Source organism: Varanus komodoensis, unplaced genomic scaffold (genome assembly GCF_004798865.1).
Source record: "Varanus komodoensis strain SLA01 unplaced genomic scaffold, ASM479886v1 scaffold20_1, whole genome shotgun sequence".
In the NCBI taxonomy this organism is placed as follows: Eukaryota; Metazoa; Chordata; class Lepidosauria; order Squamata; family Varanidae; genus Varanus; species Varanus komodoensis.
The window spans coordinates 8,742,727-8,760,677 of record NW_025335587.1 but is presented as its reverse complement, the minus strand read 5'-3'; the positions used below and the strand labels follow the sequence as shown (position 1 = coordinate 8,760,677).

Here is a 17,951-nt window from a genome sequence, read left to right as displayed (position 1 = left end):
TTCTGCAGGGGATGAAACTTCTGTGAAATGTGTAATTATCTATGCGTGCAAGGACTAATTTGAATCAGTGCACTTTGAAAACGTTTCAGTGATGCTCCAATCATAAGGAAAGAAAAATGAGTAATTCTATTTTAAAAATCTAGCCTTTTTACTAAAAGGTAGCAAATGCATCCCCTTCATGGATCACTGCCTTGCCACAGTGAAGGGGCTTGCATAGCTCAAAGAAGCTATGAGCTAAGTTGTGTAGGGGCACCTAAGACAGAAAGGTCATAGCAGAGAGCTCTGACAAAACCTGATCCACTGGAGAAGGAAATGGCAACCCACTCCAGTGTCTTTGTCATGAAAACCCCATGGACAGTACCAAAAGGCAAGAAGATATGACGCCGGAAAATAAGCCCCTCAGGTCGGAAGGTGTCCAATATGCTACTGGGGAAGAGCAGAGGGCTAGTACTAGTACCAGAGGGCTAGTACTTTCTAGTACAGAAAGAATGAAGTGACTGGGTCAAAGCTGAAAGGACACTCAGTTGTGGATGTATCTGGGGGTGAAAGAAGAGTCCGATGCTGCGAAGATCTATACTCCATAGGAACCTGAAATGTAAGATCTATGAATCAAGGTAAGCTGGATGCGGTCAAACAAGAGATGACAAAACTGAACATCAATATCTTAGGAATCAGTGAACTAAAATGGACAGGAATAGGTGAATTTAATTCGGATGACCATCGGGTATACTACTGCGGACAAGAATCCCTCAGAAGAAATGGAGTAGCCTTCATTGTCAATAAAAGAGTAGGAAAAGCAGTACTGGGATACAATCTCCAAAATGACAGAATGATCTCAGTTCGAATCCAAGGCAAACCATTCAACATCACAATAGTCCAAGTCTATGCCCCAACCACTGATACCAAAGAGGCTGAAGTTGACCAGTTCTATGAAGGCCTACAACACGTTCTAGAAATAACACCAAAAAATGATGTCTGTATCATCATGGGGGATTGGAATGCTAAAGTAGGAAGCCAAAAGATAACCGGAATAACAGGCAAGTCTGACCTTGGAGTACAAAATGAAGCAGGGCAAAGGCTGGCAGAATTTTGTCAAGAGAACATGCTGGTCATAGCAAATACTCTTTTCCAACAACCCAAGAGACGACTCTACACATGAACGTCACCAGATGGTCAACACAGAAATCAGACTGACTATGTGCTCTGCAGCCAAAGATGGAGAAGCTCTATACAGTCAGTAGAAACAAGACCAGGAACTGACTTCTTGCTGCAAAAATTAGGCTTAAATTGAAGAAAGTAGGGAAAAGCACTAGGCCACTCAGGTATGACCTAAATCATATGCCTGATGAATATACAGTAGAGGAGACAAATAGATTTAAGAACTTAGATCTGAGAGAGTGCCTGAAGAACTATGGATGGAGGTTCGCAACATTGTACAAGAGGTAGCAACTAAAACCATCCCAAAGAAAACTAAATGCAAGAAAGTAAAATAGCTGTCTGAGGAAGCTTTACAAACAGCTGAGGAAAGAAGGGAAGCAAAAGGCAAAGGAGAAGGAAAAAGATACACCCAATTGAATGCAGAATTCCAAAGAATAGCTAGAAGAGATAAAAAGGCCTTCTTAAATGAACAGTGCAAAGAAATAGAAGAAAACAATAGAATAGGGAGGACCAGAGATATCTTCAAGAAAATTGGAGATATGAAGGGAACGTTTCATGCAAGCATGATAAAGGACAAAAATGGCAGGGACCTAACAGAGGCAGAAGAGATTAAGAAGAGGTGGCAAGATTACACAGAAGAACTGTACAGGAAAGAGCTTAACGTCCCTGATAACTACGATGGGGTGGTCACTGACCTCGAGCCATACATCCTGGAATGTGAAGTCAAATGGGCCTTAGGAAGTCTGAGCAACAACAAAGCTAGTGGAGGTGACAGTATTCCAGCTGAGTTATTCAAAATCCTAAAAGACGATGTAGTAAAAGTGCTACACTCAATATGCCAGCAAATTTGGAAAACTCAACAGTGGCCACAGGACTGGAAAAGGTCAGTTTACATTCCGATCCCAAAGAAGGGCAATGCCAAAGAATGTTCAAATTACCGCACCATTGCACTCATTCCACATGCTAGCAAAGTGATGCTCAAAATCCTACAAGCTAGGCTCCAGCAGTATGTGGACCGAGAACTACCAGAAGTACAGGCGGGATTTTGAAGGGGCAGAGAAAGCAGAGATCAAATTGCCAACATACGCTGGATCATGGAGAAAGCTAGGGAGTTCCAGAAAAACATCTACTTTTGCTTCATTGACTATGCTAAAGCCTTTGATTGTGTGGATCACAACAAATTGTGTCAAGTTCTTACAGAGATGGAAGTCCCAGACCATCTTATTTCTCTCTTGAGAAACCTATATGCGGGTCAAGAAGAAACACTGAGAATTGGACATGGAACTACTGAGTGGTTCAAAATTGGGAAAGGAGTACGGCAAGGCTGTATATTGTCACCCTGCCTTTTTAACTTATATTCAGAGCACATCATGCGAAAGGCTGGGCTAGATGAATCACAGGTTGGAATTAAGATTGCCAGGAGAAATATCAACAACCTCAGATATGCAGAAGATGCCATTCTAATGGCAAAAAGTGAAGAGGAACTAAAGAGCCTCTTGATATGGGTGAAAAAGGAGAGCACAAAAGTTGGCTTGAAACTCAACATTAAGAAAACTAAGATCATGGCATCCAGTCCTATCACTTCCTGGCAAATAGATGGGGAAGAAGTGCAGGTACTGACAGATTTTATTTTCCTGGGCTCCAAGATCACCGCAGATGGGGACTGCAGCCAAGAAATTAAAAGATGCTTGATCTTGGGGAGGAAAGCTATGGCAAATCTAGAAAGCATACTAAAAAGCAGAGACATCACCTTGCCGACAAAAGTGCGGATAGTCAAGGCTATGGTTTTCCCAGTTGCAATGTATGGCTGTGAAAGTTGGACCATAAGGAAGGCTGAGTGCCGAAGAATTGAGGCCTCTGAATTGTGGTGCTGGAGAAGATTCCTGCAAGTCCCTTGGACTGCAAGACGATTAAACCTAGAGTCCTAGAGGAGATCAACCCTGACTGGTCTTTAGAAGGCCAGATCCTGAAAATGAAACTCAAACACTTTGTCCACCTAATGAGAAGGAAGGACTCCCTGAAGAAGAGCCTAATGCTGGGAACAATAGATGGCAAAAGAAGAAGGGGGCGGCAGAGAATGAGGTGGCTAGATGGAGTCACTGAAGCAGTTGGTGTGAGCTTAAGTGGACTCCAGGGGATGGTGGAGGACAGGAAGGCCTGGAGGAGTGTTGTCCATGGGGTCGTGATGGGTCAGACGTGACTTCGCAACTAGCAACAAAAACCAAATGCATGAGAAATTACATACAAATGTATGAACACATGAAAAAGCCATCCTGACTCAAACATGAAATTGAAATCTAGGAAGATATTTGTTTTGCATCACTTTCAACTCAGGCCAACAGTTCCACCTGCATAAAGATTCCATTCGAAACAGATATCTAGGCTAAAATGAATATACTGAAAGGAGGCTTTACTAGATGGAAGAACTGGTTTATCCTTCAACCTCTCCTCTGACTGACATGTGCAAAGCTAACTGAAATAATGTTGCCTTACTATTCCATTTCAGCTGACTGGGTGGTCTGGTAACAAACCCCTGTGTACACTTGGATACATTTCACACACTGGGAATGGAGAATGGATTTGCCTTGAAAAATCAACCTAGTTCAGAGTGACCCTGCTAACCTTAATAGAAAATATTCTTGCACTATTCCACTTCTGTCCTTGAACTTTTGTTTTCAAAAACATCCAGGTATCTCAAGAAACAACTAGATACAATTAACAAAATTGCTTGGATATTATTTAAGAATTTGTTGCAGTAAGCAGAGCAGCATCCCACAACTTAGAGACCTCCAGATGTGTTAGACTGCAATTCTCATCATCCCCAGTTATCAAGGATAATATGGATTTTAATTCATATAATTTCCAGCTGGCATGATAATTGACTGAGATTGCCTGAACTCCAGCATATGTGGATGGCTCCAGGCTGAGAAATGACAGAGTTTGAGCCTTGTATTAGGACCAAGCTCAAATACCCTCTCAGTCATTTACCTCTCTGAGTAACTTCTGGACTACCATACTTTAATTTATCACATTTCATAGTTTAACCTAGCACAGAGCTGTTGTGAAGATAAAAGATAAAAATAGTGCATGTGAAACTGTCCATATCACACCAAACTTCTCAGAGGACAAGTGTAATAAAAATGTATTACATTCAACAATATTTAGCCATGTTGATCTTTATCTTCTGTAGTATGTGGCATTGGCTTTATATATCAGTGCCTGCAAACTCTGTCTTCATTTCCTATTTTTAATGTAGATCTCTGCTACATAATTAGCATGTGGATACTAATTAGAACATTATTTATTTTAAAAAAATAATATAATGCTAATTATTCAGTTTGGATTTCCAGGTGGCATACAATATAAAGCTAACAGAATGAAAAAAGCAGCAAAGAGCCCTAAAACAGAGTGATATTTGCATAATTAAACTGTCTGGATTTTTTTTAGCTGTTGCCTAAAAAACTGCAGCGTTAGTATCCATTGAACCTCTTTGAGGAGGGCATTTGTAAACTGGGCCACTGATGCTGGAAAAACAAAACAAAACAAAACACTTTCCTTTCTAGTGAATACTGTACCCCAGTGGAAAAACAATGTCTTAGAGAATGAGCAAGTTGATTTGGGAGTAGCTACTCCTCAGGTAGCTATCTTACAAATGGCAGCTTGGGTAAATGTATGGGTGTGTGTTTGTGTGTGAAATATTTTCTCATTTTTTTTCCTGATACACTGCCTTTCCTATTCACATATAACTGCACTATTCATAAGCAATACTAATATATCTACTTACACTATTCTATGTTGACCAATGTTTTAGTAGCTACCTGTTCACTTCTGCTGAATCACACTTACAACTAGCAATTGACCGTATAGTTCTTCATGATGGCGTTTAAAAAACAACAACTTTAGGCTAATTCAAATGTTCATAAACATTCTTTAAGACTTCAGCAGCTGAACCAATGGCTTAGGAGGGCACAGGTAAACCACAGAATCCTGGGCTCTTACAGATAGTAAGAACATCCTGTGCTTATATCACGTTTCCCCCTTTTGTTGCCTTTATCTGATTTTATTGTGGTAAATTGTCCTATCTATTTTTCTGCAAATCCACACACTTTGTGCTTTATTTAGGTGCTTCGTTGATCTCTTTACAACTATAATATAAACCCAGAAGATTATCCAAAGCTGGCTTTGACTTCACAAATAGATAGATGGATATTTTGATTACTATAGCAAAGTGATGGTGTATCCAGGGTTAAATGGGGGTAAACCCATTGAACAAAAATGCCTTTTAATGCCAGTAAGACTTTTCATAAACTGGTTAATAAGTAGGAGAGGGGGTGGGAGGGAAGATGTGGAAAGTGTGGTTGAAATCTGTGGCTAGGTCTTTGTCTCCTGCAGATGGATGGGTTAACTTTTATAAGAAAGCTTTGTAGAATATCACAGATATGAAATGCATGGTGTTCATTTTAACATTACTAGTACAGCTTGTTATTGAACACCTAATTATGCTGAATTCCATTTATAAACACAGCCAACCACTAAGTTTATGGAGACTTTTTGTGCAGCTTTAATAGGATATTGATTGAGAGCAAGGTTTGAGTGGGTTGCCATTGAATTGTATGATGGCATACAAAAGGCAAGGTCACGGCCATGGTTCATGCTAAGCCTGCAAGTCTATTCTTTATTATAATTCTTCTTCTCTCCCCACTCTATTCTGTATTTTCATATCCAGACTTGAATTGTGAGCTTTGGACAACCATGCTTTGCTATACAACATGGAACTAGCTTCTTCAGTGTTTATTTTTTTCACACTGCTGATTTCTACCTACTTCTCCTACAGTATTGATTAGTAAAGCAAAAAGCTTGCAGGCATGTCCAGGGTGAAGGAGTATAGGCACACTGCAGTAAAATGTAACAGATACAAACCTTCAATCATCTCTCATTCAACACACCCACTTATACAAAATCAGTTTCTGGATGAGATTGCATCTGGATGAGCAATCCTGGATGCAAAGCACTTGAATCTAATTGAAGTCAATGACAGGTGAGTGGACTGGCACCTGATTACAGCAAAAATCTTCTCTATGATGAAATAGTGAATATTCTCACCTGTGGTTAACTAGTGGGGATAAAGGGGTTGAGAGGAGCAGAGGAAGGTCTCAAGCCTGCTTGGAAGATGTGTGCCTTCCCTTGAAAGCTCTGCTGCTTAGCCTTCTAAGTCAGAAGTCAGGCTGCTATGACATCAGTAACCATAGGCACACTCTCATTGTTCCATATATTCAGACCTGATTATTAATTAATTTACTTATGCATTTATTTATAGGCCACCTATAATTGCTGAGGCCTTCCTAGAGAAATCTCTTCCAGAAAAATATTTGGAAGTTACACTTGGTGCAAAATAGAGCAGCTGGGCTGCTGATGGGGACTGGTAATACCAAGCACATAACACACATGGAGAATTACAGGCCCATTAGCTTTATGTCCATTCTGGGAGAGATGATGGAGAGTCATAATAGGGAGAGATCTAGTAACCATAGATAGGGAAGAGAGGTTGGCAGCCATGCAACATGGCTTCCGCAAAAACAGGTCCTGCCAGATTAACCTTGTAGAATTCTATGACAAGGCTTCTTGAGGTGGCCAGTGTAAGGGCCGGGATGTGGGTGACAGCTGGGACAGGTAGAATGCTGGGACCAGGGTGCTGGCGTGAAGCCATGTCCTACAGTTTAGCAGGGCTAGAGGCTGGTGGCATTGTCAGTAGTCCAGGGTCAGGGCCAAGGCAGCAGCCAGTGCAATATTATATAGGTGAGAGAGGGAGCACAGTCCAGAAATAGACCAGTGGTCTGATGCCAGGGAAGCAGTCACATAAAGGTGGTCTAAGACAAGAAGGGGCTGGAACAGGTCAGGAGCACCTGGAGCAAGCAAGAACACACAGAAGCAGGGCAGGAGCAGACTCCAGCCGGCACCACTCACACCATGCCCACCATGTGCATGTCCAGCCTATTTTTGAACATCCGCACCGATGGAGCCTCAACGGCCTCCTGTGGAAGCCCATCCATACCCTCGGGGTCCTAACTGTCAGGAAGTGCTTCCTGGCATCCAAATGGAACCTTGGCTCCCTAAGCTTTGCTCTGTTGGAGCGTGTCCTGCCTTCCTCTGCAGGGGAGAACAGGTCTCTACCCACCTCCGTGTGACATCCCCTCACATACCTGTATGTTGCCAACATATCCCCTCTGAGTCTCCTCTTCTCCAGGCTGAAGAGACCCAGTTTCCTCAGTCTCACCTCATACGGCATCCCCTGCAAACCAGCCACCAACCTTGTGGCCCTATGCTGCACTGCCTCTAGGCAAGGCAGAAACACACTGGAACAAGCCAGGGACTAACAGGAGCAAGGCAGGAAGAACTGGAGCAAGCGGGAGAAGACTAGAGCATGCTGGAGTAAAGCAGAACAACTGGGGCAGGGCTGAAACAAGGCAGGAACAAGGTGCAGAGATGTAGTAGCTAAAGTACAAGGAGTCACCAGGACAACTTGTGTTCCTGTGGCAAAGAACAGCAGTGCCAGAAAGCCTTTTATGCTGGTCTCCAGGACCTCCAGCTGCACTCATAATTGCTTTTCAGTTGTTCCCTGCAAGAGGCTACAGGCTGTTCCTGGTTCTGCAGGAACTTGCAGGGTCACTCAGGCCCTGATCCTGACAGCTAGACGGAGGGGACACAGTGGATGTGGTTTACCTGGATTTCAGCAAGGCCTTTGACAAAGATATCCTGGTTGAGAAATTGAGGAATTTCGGGATAAAACAATGCACTGTCCAATGGATTAAGGCATGGTTGATGGACTGAAAGCAGAGGGTAACTATTAGTGGAGAATCATAAGGATGGCAGCTGGTGATGAGTTGGGTCCCCCAGGGCAATGTCTGGACTGTTACTGTTTAATCTTTTCATTAATGACATGGAAGAAGGGGTAACCAGTCTGCTGATCAAATTCACTGATGATACAAAAATGGGGGCGGTGGCCACAACTGAGGAGCAGGTACTCCAGATCCAAAAGGATCTGGACAGACTATGGAAGTGGGCAGGAGACAACAGGATGGCGTTCAATGTGGATAAGTGCAAGGTCTTGCACTTGGGGCATAGGAATAGGTGTCATAAGTACAGGTTAGAGAACAAGTGGCTGGAGTGCAGCACTTGTGATCTTGAGGTACTGGTCGACTGCAGGCTAAACATGAGTCAGCAGTGTGATGCGGTGGTCAAGAGAGTGAACACCACCCTTGGATGCCTAGCCAGATGCATGAGAGGTATTACTGTCACTCTGTACAACTCTGGTACACCCACAAATGGAATACTGTGTTCAGTTCTGGGCTCCCCCGTGTGCTCCCCAACTCAGGTATGATGCTTCCATAGCAGGGGTCATGTCCAGTTACCTCAACATGAAGGTGACTCCCTCTGCCAGCCTACATCAGCAAGTCCACCAGGAAAGGCTCACCTGAACTGAATGGGGATGTGGCAGCCACTTCTGGACTGAACTGCATGGAGTCAATAAGTGCATATGAACCTGAACCTATCTGTAGCTTAGCAAATGAGAGGACTTCAAGAGCCCAGGAGCTGCTGCACCCGCTGCACTGTAGTCCAGTGTTCGACCTGGATCCATGAAGAGAAGACAATCAGAGGCACTTGTTTGCTGGTAGGTACCCCATCCCATTGTTGTGTTGAGCCTTGCTCTGATGTAGAGGTAGATGGGGAGGGAAAAAGAACAGATTTTGCTCTGTTGAAATACAGTTCCAGCATTCCTAGGAGGTTGCATGTGACCTGAACCAAGTCTAAGAGTTTGTCTGGAGACAAAGCGCTAACAGGCAGTTATCCAGGGAGGGAAACACATGAATCCACTGCAGCTAAAGGTGGCCACACATGATGGTCATCTACTTTGTGAAGACTGGAATGGGGAAGGCTCTGCAGAAACTAAATGGGAGCACATAAAACTGGCAGGCATTGGGACCAATCTGGAATTGGAGGAAGTGTCAGTAGTCTGGGTGTATAGTAACATGGAAGTACGCATCCTTCAAGTCAATTGAGGTGAACCAGTCCCCTTGGCACAGCAATGGCAGAAGATTCTGCAGCAAGACCATATGGAACTTCTTGTGAGAAATGAAGTTCACATCCCACAGGCTGAGGATGGGACAGAGACTGCTGTCCTTCTTTGGTACAAGTAGAATACATAAAGGAGAATGAATGGAAGAACAGGTCGGATTCCTCCCTTCAACAACAGTGTGGCTACTTCCTCTGCCACTATGCGAGGGAGGTGTTGAACACTCACACCCAAGTGGTGGAAGGGTGTTGAACTTGATGCAATATCCACTCTCTAGAGAGGTAGCTTTTCGAAGTGGCCTCATAATTAAAGATGCAGCGTCCCTGTGTTGCTGCCACATAGATCCACCTTGTCGTGGCTTCCACGTGATCTGCTGGCATCCACTGCTCCTTCTGTACCTGGCCCTGCACTGACCTGACAATGACGTGAGTTTGGCCACAGATGTTGTAAATGCATCTCCTGCTCCTGGTACGTACTCTTCAAGTAGCAGGATGTTGGCTCCAGCTGGGCCCATACCTTCTATGGCTCCTTCATGGATATAAGGAGCATTGGAAGGAATGGAATGGCCACTAACATTGCATCTGCTGCCATCCAGAGGATCTGCTTGGAGAAACATCCCAGGTTTTCAGAAGGGGATTCCAGGTGCTGGACCTGAAGAGGGTAATTTGATGTTGCTGATGGGGCAGGCGGCTGAGATGCTGGAACCGGCATCTTGGGTTCTTCTGGGTGAAAGACTGCGAGCCCTCACTATAGGAACTGAGGGTCAATGGAGCCTTTTTCCCCTGGATAGCTGTGGTAATAGTGCAGCTGTGAACATCCGATAGGCCTCCTGGCCCCAGGTCAGCAATGGAAACCTGGCCTGTTTTCTCAGCCTGTGGCTACATGCATGAATTAGTGCAGGAGAGAAGGCAGCTCCATGTGGAGAAGGGCTAGCAACTGGACCTGTTGGTGACACTGTGGGTAGCTGTTCCCAATGTAGGGAGATCAGCACTCTCATTGAGACAACTGACCATGGGCAGGCTGGAGTATGGAGTGATGAGTTCTGTATATCTCCTCCAGAGTTGGACTCGGTCCCCACTGGGCCTGGGTCCCCACATGACAGGGATGGGTCAAGGCATCAAAAGTACTGGTGTTCGTGCTGATGCAGATGGTGCTGGTTGAGGATGGTGCTAGGACACTTCTTGTGTTTGGCCTTCTGCACCTCCGCCATCTTCTTGGCCAGCTTCCTCACCCAGTGTTCTTATTTCGCATTCCCAGGCTGCTGATGGAGGGCAGAAAGGAGGAACTGCCCATGAGGTGGATTGGTATTCAGGCAGCGCCGCTGTGGACAAGTTGAGTACTCTCTGCCTTTTTTTTTTTTTTAGCCTACTGTGTGAACATCTGACCATGCACACAGGTGTCCACACAGTTCTCCTCTCCCAAACAGAAGAGGACAGGCGTATCAAGTGCCCATCTGTGGGAGGCAAGTGACTTCCACAATGGATGCACCTCCAAAAATTCGCCTTGAGCGCCGTCAGGAAGAAGAGAAAGCAGAAAAAACAAGAGGAAAAATCTGAGAAGCAACAATGATAGAAGAGCGGGGGTTAGAGGTTTTTTGGGGGAAAGAATATAACAAAGGATAAAGCAGGGTTTTTAAAAGAAGACTGAGGACAGAGCAAGTGAGGGAATGAGTTACAGAAAGAGGTCAACAGAAAAGTTTTAAGAAAGAGCTGATACAGATGTTGAGAAATCACAAGAGGAAACACCTGAGGCACCCACAATGGTGGCTGGAAAAGAACTGGGGGAAAATGGCAGGAGGTCTTCCTAGATATACCAGGGGGAGGGAAGTGATGGGGCTCCTGCTGGAATAAGTCTAGCTTGCAATATGGGCACAGAGCCCACAAAGAAGAACCCCAATTACAAGCCAAATGGAGACTGTGCCAATCTCCACCCTGACCACCATGAAGGCAAAAAGGCAGGTGGAGATGCAGGACGATCTGTAGAAGCAGCAACCCAAGCTCAAAACAGCAGTGCCAGCTCGATATGCCACCACCTTTTCTGAGTCCTGTCCCTGGCTGGTGCCTTTTCCTCCCCAATGTGCCTTCTGCTTTGCCACTGCAGCTCTAAATCAGCCATGGGAGAAGCCGCTGTCTCGTCCTAGCCTTACAAACATCTTCATGTCAGAAGGTCATAAAGGAGGAGGTTTAACCTCCCAAGGTGATTGTGGGGAGTCACGCTGTACATGAGAGAGCACTACCTTCTTTATTGCTTTAAAGCAAGAATGATTCATGTTATGCAGCAGAAGAATTATTGCAAGTTTCAAACACTAGGGTGCCACCTTATGCCAATCTAAGTGTTCTTACATTTCATTCCAGCTTATTATTGCCAGGCACTCTACGTACACTACACCTGTTTATGGAGCAGCAACAAGAGATTCGTATTGTTTGTTTTGGCTGAATCTTCTAACACCGCACATTCAGGTAGTCCAATGCCAGGCAGCACTACTACAATATTCATGCATTTCTGCCTTTTGCAGATGCCATAATATTGCAAACTCCCATAAAATACAATGTTGACTATGCATTTACTATTTGCAGGAGAGAAACAATAAAATTATGCATATTACTCCCCATATGTGTATGGATGTGGGACACAGAGGGGGGTGGATAGAGATGGAATTGCTCTGCCATTCGACCTGGTCAACAGATCTAAGTGTGACGAGAAGGGGCATATGGACTGTTCATGCACACAGAAATCCCCATTCAGTTCAGTTCAAGGTAGATGACTACATCCCAGTGAAATTCATGCAAAAACTGCTGTGAATGTCTTTTGGGTCAAAGGTATGATTTAATATTGCCCATCTCCTAAACACACACACATGCTACAGTACATAGCCTGATATACTGGTGATACAAGTTTAAACTTGATTTTTCACTAGACATGAAAATTATCACAGCACCAACTTGGACCTATTTTAGCTGTCAACAAAGCAGATGTGGACATTGTAGTCTCACTGCTGCACATCTCCTTGGACTGCCAGGATTACATCATAGCAAAATAAAAAGTAAAAAAAATCAAGGGACCTTTGTTCAATAAAAAAGTGGTGACAGGTACTCCTAATTCACTGTTGTTAGTGAATATTGACAAACCAGTAATGAACACCCTTCAGCATGTCATTCAGAGTAAGGACATTAGCATTCTTTAAAGGTCAAAAGCAAATACTTTAAAAAAAGCATAATTCCTTACAAATCACACCTCAGATACTGAAAAACCATCCATCCATCCGAGGTATATAGAAATGTGAGACCTGTTATATTACAAAAATTAGATATGATGTAGTTGCAGGTTCAAAATATCTGTGGCTATCTAACTAGTGCTCTACAATATAGATTCTGGAGGACATACATACACACAGATAGTATAAATGGCAAAGTATCTGCCCTTGTACATAAAAAATATTAATTTTTTAAAAGTCCAGAACCACCTGGAAAATTGCTCCTATAGATGAATGCTTCTCAAACATTGTGCTCAGACCCAAAAGTGTTTTTGATGCATCCTTGGCTGTGCTACACAAAGAGGACTTTTAAATGAAAGTCAGGGGCAAATGGATGAGAGCCAGAAATTTGCTTTTTTACATTCAATCTACCAGACCCAAAACACGTTTTACACAAAAAACCAGATGCAATGGGATTCCAGCTTTTTTTTTCCAGTCCTAAAGATTCTGCACAGCTGATAGCCTAGTTTCCCCGTTTCAGTTCATGCTGTGCTAGTGATACATCGAAGCTGCCAGTATAGGCTGTTCCTGTAAGAACAGTGCTGTTAGCCACTGCTCTCTGCCAAACTACAGTATGTGGTCTACTGCTACCACTAGTGCAACAGCCCATATTGTGGCAGAGCTGTAGCCGAGATGGATGCCTTGATTTTCCAGTGTAATGAATTGTAGGACAGCAGGTTGCAGAATGAACAGGCTTTCAGTGCAGTCCTGTATCTGTCTACTTAAAAGTACATCCCACTGAGTTCAGTAGGACTTACCCCAGGAAGTGAGTTGGACTGCAGACTGAGGCCAGTATCCAGTACAGGCCAGGAACTTGTGGGACAGTAGCCCATACAGTTCCCAGAACTATCAAAACAAGTTGAAGAGCTTGGAAAGCACTTTTTCTGGAAGTGCTTTCCAGATCAGTGCGACAGATCAGTCGCACTTGTAAAAGGGAGTTCCACTTAACTGACCTGCTCCAGAACTTATTTATTTAATTTCCATGCCACTGAAAAGCTGAAACTGTATGGGCCGTTCACAATGAGTAGTTTGCTGCTCATTTTTAGCTTTTTTGAGGGGATGGGGGAGCTGGTTCTAGCTGCACAAGAGAATGAGTGCAGGTACAGCAGCAGAATAAGATACAGCCTCGATTTTTGTAAAATCAGAATCAGAGTACTTTAACATGGTGCATGCTAGGTAGCATCTATTTCTCTCTTAATCAGAAGAACAACAACATTTAAACAAGCAAACCAGAAAATGAATACTTGGATTCACAAAGCTTCTTGCATAATAAGAAAAAATCAGAACAAGGAGTAAAATTAAAAATTGTAACATAAGAAAAAATTATACTTACTTTGTGAGACTCTTACTAGCTCAGTCACACTGAAAACGCCTGATGTGACAAAACTGTCTTGGAAGCCCAAATGTCCTACAAAACACAAGAAATTGTACATGTCATTTGGTTTAAGCACTTAATGACAGTATTCTCAAATACTTTGGTATCCATTTAATGTGGAAGAAATTGAATATTTAATTTTCCACTTATCACTAATTGCTGTTTAGGTAGGCAGATATATGGTTAGAGTTTAGGGATGTTAGCTTGACATGTTATCAGGGAGAATTGTATATATTAAAGTACTACAGCTGGAAATCTGAAACAAAAGAAGCTCATTTTAATAAATAGTTACCTCAGATGACCCTAGCAACTTAACAACTGAAATTAAAAAAAAAAACTGTTCTAAGGAATCAGCTGGGACAGCTAAGTTCTATAATCATTTTAAACATTATTCTCTAAAGAAACATCTGATCAGGATTATCTACTTGTACATTCAAACAAAACAAGATTTAAAGATGTACTCTTCATTTTCTGAAGTTACATTAGGGAAATCTTAAAATAGCAGATGTTTAAAAAATTCTTGAAAATAAATGCTTTTCGAAAAGAAAAAAAGAAAAAATCTCTTTAAAATGAGCTTTTCAAAAGGGAAACTAAATCTTTGCATAAGGAAGCTTTAACTCTAATCCTCTGAATTTCTTTAAGAGACAAGGCGTATGGTTGCTTGCTGGTTACCTTTGTGTAAAGGATATTTTATATCAAAATGTTATTACACTTCCCAGAACAGTATTTCCCTTCTTCTATGAAAACATGTCTATCACCAAATGTTAATTTAATTTTCTGGGTATAATCAATTACAAAACAAGAAGCCTTCAAACTGCAAACTGGGCACAAGCTAGTCTGCTGAACCAGATTCTGTAGTTCATACACTACCTATCAGGACTTCAATTAGAAGCCTATAGCTGATAACCCAGCATGACCTATTGCCTTTGAAATCAGGGTAAAAGAAATGTGAGGATAAAGGGATTATTAAAAGAACTGTTAAGTCATTCTTGTATGTAGGATAAGCACCATACTTTTTAAGGTTACTCTAATTAAGATTACTGATTCTAACTTACATGCACACATTAACGAATGTAATGTAATGTTCCATATATCCAGATAATGTAAATTAAGATTTAGCTTTATTGAATTGTATTGATTTCCAAACTACAGGGAGCTACTTAAGTTTTTGCAGAACATCTCTCTCTCCCCCTCCCCACCCACAGACAAACAGAATATGCATACAATTTCAGTGGTCTGCAATGATTCTGGAATAATTAATTGAAAATTAAAATTGCAAGTCCATTACTGCAAAAGGATTTCAGCATCAATAGCATTTTTGGTAGCAACCTATATATTTTATTTGTTCAAGCTGATTTCCCAATAAATAATGTAATGCTGAATCACATTTCTGCAATCGACAGCCACCAGCTAGAATTCAGACTCTGCCAGCATTCTTTTGATTTTTACCATCCAGGGTTGCAGAGTTTGCAACGAACACTGAAACCCATGTGAAAGATCTGGGCTGAGCCAGCCTATTAGCTAATGCTTCTCCTAGTTGCTAGTAGGAGCTTCAAGCTCTTGAATACATTCAGAATTCAGTACTTATCCACAAAAATCAATGGAGGCTTTACCATTGTGTACTGCATCCTCAAATCATATGTTATTTCAGTGTAAGTCATGATGTACTTCCAATCTCAGGAAAGGACTGCTTCCTTAGACATTACTAAATGTAAGGCTTCTGCAATTCTCATCAAGTATGGAACATTGTGGGACATGGGCAGAATAACCAGAAATTATATGTATTCACCCAGGGACATTCTACACATTCTCCAGTTTGTTCATTTCATTTATGAGTTTACTGACATTTATAGTGTATTCTTCTGTTCCAATGGAAATGCTTAAGGTGGCCAACAAAATATGCAATTTAAGATAACAATTTAGCCACTGTGAACAAGTAAATATATAACAATAACAAGCTATGTACTTAATGCACAATTTGTTTAGCGTTGCACAATTTCAACAATACTTATAAACATAATATTTATAAATGAATAGATGCTTTCATGGTCATTATTACAAATGGATACTTTTTACCATTTATTGCATCACCATTAAATACTGTTTTTCAGTAGCACAAGGTAATGACAGCAGTGAAAAGTCTTGCTATACAAAATATCTCAGTATACACAGACATCTTAAAATCTTAAAATAGTAACGATCAATTAGAACCTCAAGCCTATTATCTTAACCAAATGCCTGATTAGAAAGAAAAGCCTTCCCTACTCTAACTGCAATTTGATTCCTCTTGGTTTTATCCCCTACCTAGATAATCCTCTGTTTTACTAACAATGTCAAGCAAGTTACTTCTCCTAATACTTACAAAATCAACTTCTAGAATGCTGGTTACACCTTAGGAGAGTCATTGAAAAGGTTTATGACCTGCCCAGCAGTTTGCCTAGCAGGTCAAGTATCAGCCATATGCTTTGATGTGTGAGCAGATCTGAAATGCAATGGGTACTCTATACTTATGAAATTAATTTGGGTCATCATGTATTTTGGCTTTGAATTCCTTGCAAAATGTGTACTGGTCCTTTATCTTATTTCCATGCTTGGCTCTTTGCTATATTTATGCAGACACTTGCAGTTTATTAGAGAGGTTTTGCTGGTTAGGTATATCATGCAGTTAGGGTACAGCTATAATTTTTAACATCCGTAGTGATGTGGATAGAACAATTAGACTTTGTATTACAAATGCATTGCAATATGAGATGGAGGCTAGGTTCACATGTTGCAGCAAGCAAACCGATGTTGTTGCCAAAATTTGCAATGTTTTTCTCCAAGAAAGCAGACAGACGATCAAGCTCCTGAAGGTTTGTCTCCTCCTTCCCTCTTAGTTCTCCAGGTTGCATCCCAGGAGACTCCTCAGGGAGGAATGAGGCACCTCACTTCGGCAGAAGCTTGTGAGCTGAAATCAGCTCCCCACAGCTGTCAAACAGTCTCTGCTGCACAAACAGGGCTCATGCTTTGAAGCTCAGCAGAGAGGACAAGGGAGGCACCTCACCTCCTGCTTCAGAGCAGATGCATAATCTAAACTCACGCAAAAGCAAGTGGGGGAAGTCAGCTGGGCAGTGCTACAGAAAGGAGCAGCAAACTGAGCAGATTTTCTCCTACTACTCCCCCATACAGATGCCTGTGAGAAGTTCCTTGCACATATAAATGGGAAGGGCAGCCATGCTACTCACCTGATCCTCTGCTTGTCCCCTTTGTGGTTGCCAATTGTAAGAGGTGTCCCCAGTGCCTATGGATGCTGGGTGAAGAAGCCACTTTTGCAAGTAGGAGCAAGAAGGGAAGTGAGCACCACTTGTGAGAAATGCACTTGGGCAGGTGCCAGGTTGCAAGTGGGAATGAGTAAGGGAGGCGAGTACAGCCTCCCCCTCATTGCTGCCACCTCCATGAAGAGCACTTAGGTGAGCACTGGGTTGGGGATAACCCTCTTGCCAGCAAGACTGAGAAACAGGGAAATCAGCTGAGCAGAGCTGCTAGCAACCAGGCACTACCATTCAGTGGATTCCCCCCCCCCCATACACATGTGAACACACCTTAAGTAATGCTAAGGGGCTGCCACTATATAGATATAGGCTCCAAGAGAAAATAATGATGGAAGTGTTTTGGCTTCCCATGTCTGCCTTTTAACATATTTAGCTTGACAGGCTTCTTACCTTGTCTAGCTGACCTACCCCTTAGAAGGCAGTGAGAGGAGTGAACAGGCTGATGCATGACCTCTCATTCCCCTCTCCTTCAAGCTCACTTTTCCTCTCCCCAAATTTATTCTGAAGTCAATGTTGTGCTAGCCTGACTCTCTGCTCTTTGGAAGACAAGCCAACACAGAGCTTGCTGCAAGCACACTGAGGGTCATCAAGTGATATTCACACTTGGATCTCCCTTCTTGAGACTGCATTTGTGTCTAGAGCCTCAGGGAAAAAAATCTGCTCCATCCTCCACTTCCTGAGAGTCCAAGCCAGTGACCACAGGATTTCTCTGTAAGTGCATAAAATCTGAAGATAAATAGCAAAGCTTAATTGCACATTTAGTTAAACTGTTTCCTCACTAAA

At 42.5% G+C, this 17,951-nt stretch overlaps 1 protein-coding gene across 4 annotated transcripts in view; it reads right to left on the bottom strand.

The window, feature by feature from the left end:
- NFIA (nuclear factor I A) overlaps positions 1-17,951 on the bottom strand; it is a 407,074-nt gene that overhangs the window by 115,547 nt on the left and 273,576 nt on the right. For all 4 annotated transcript variants that reach the window (XM_044430438.1, XM_044430439.1, XM_044430437.1 and 1 more), the window contains exon 4: positions 13,816-13,890. In XM_044430438.1, coding sequence (XP_044286373.1) covers positions 13,816-13,890 — 75 coding nt within the window. The remainder of the gene's footprint in view (positions 1-13,815; positions 13,891-17,951) is intronic.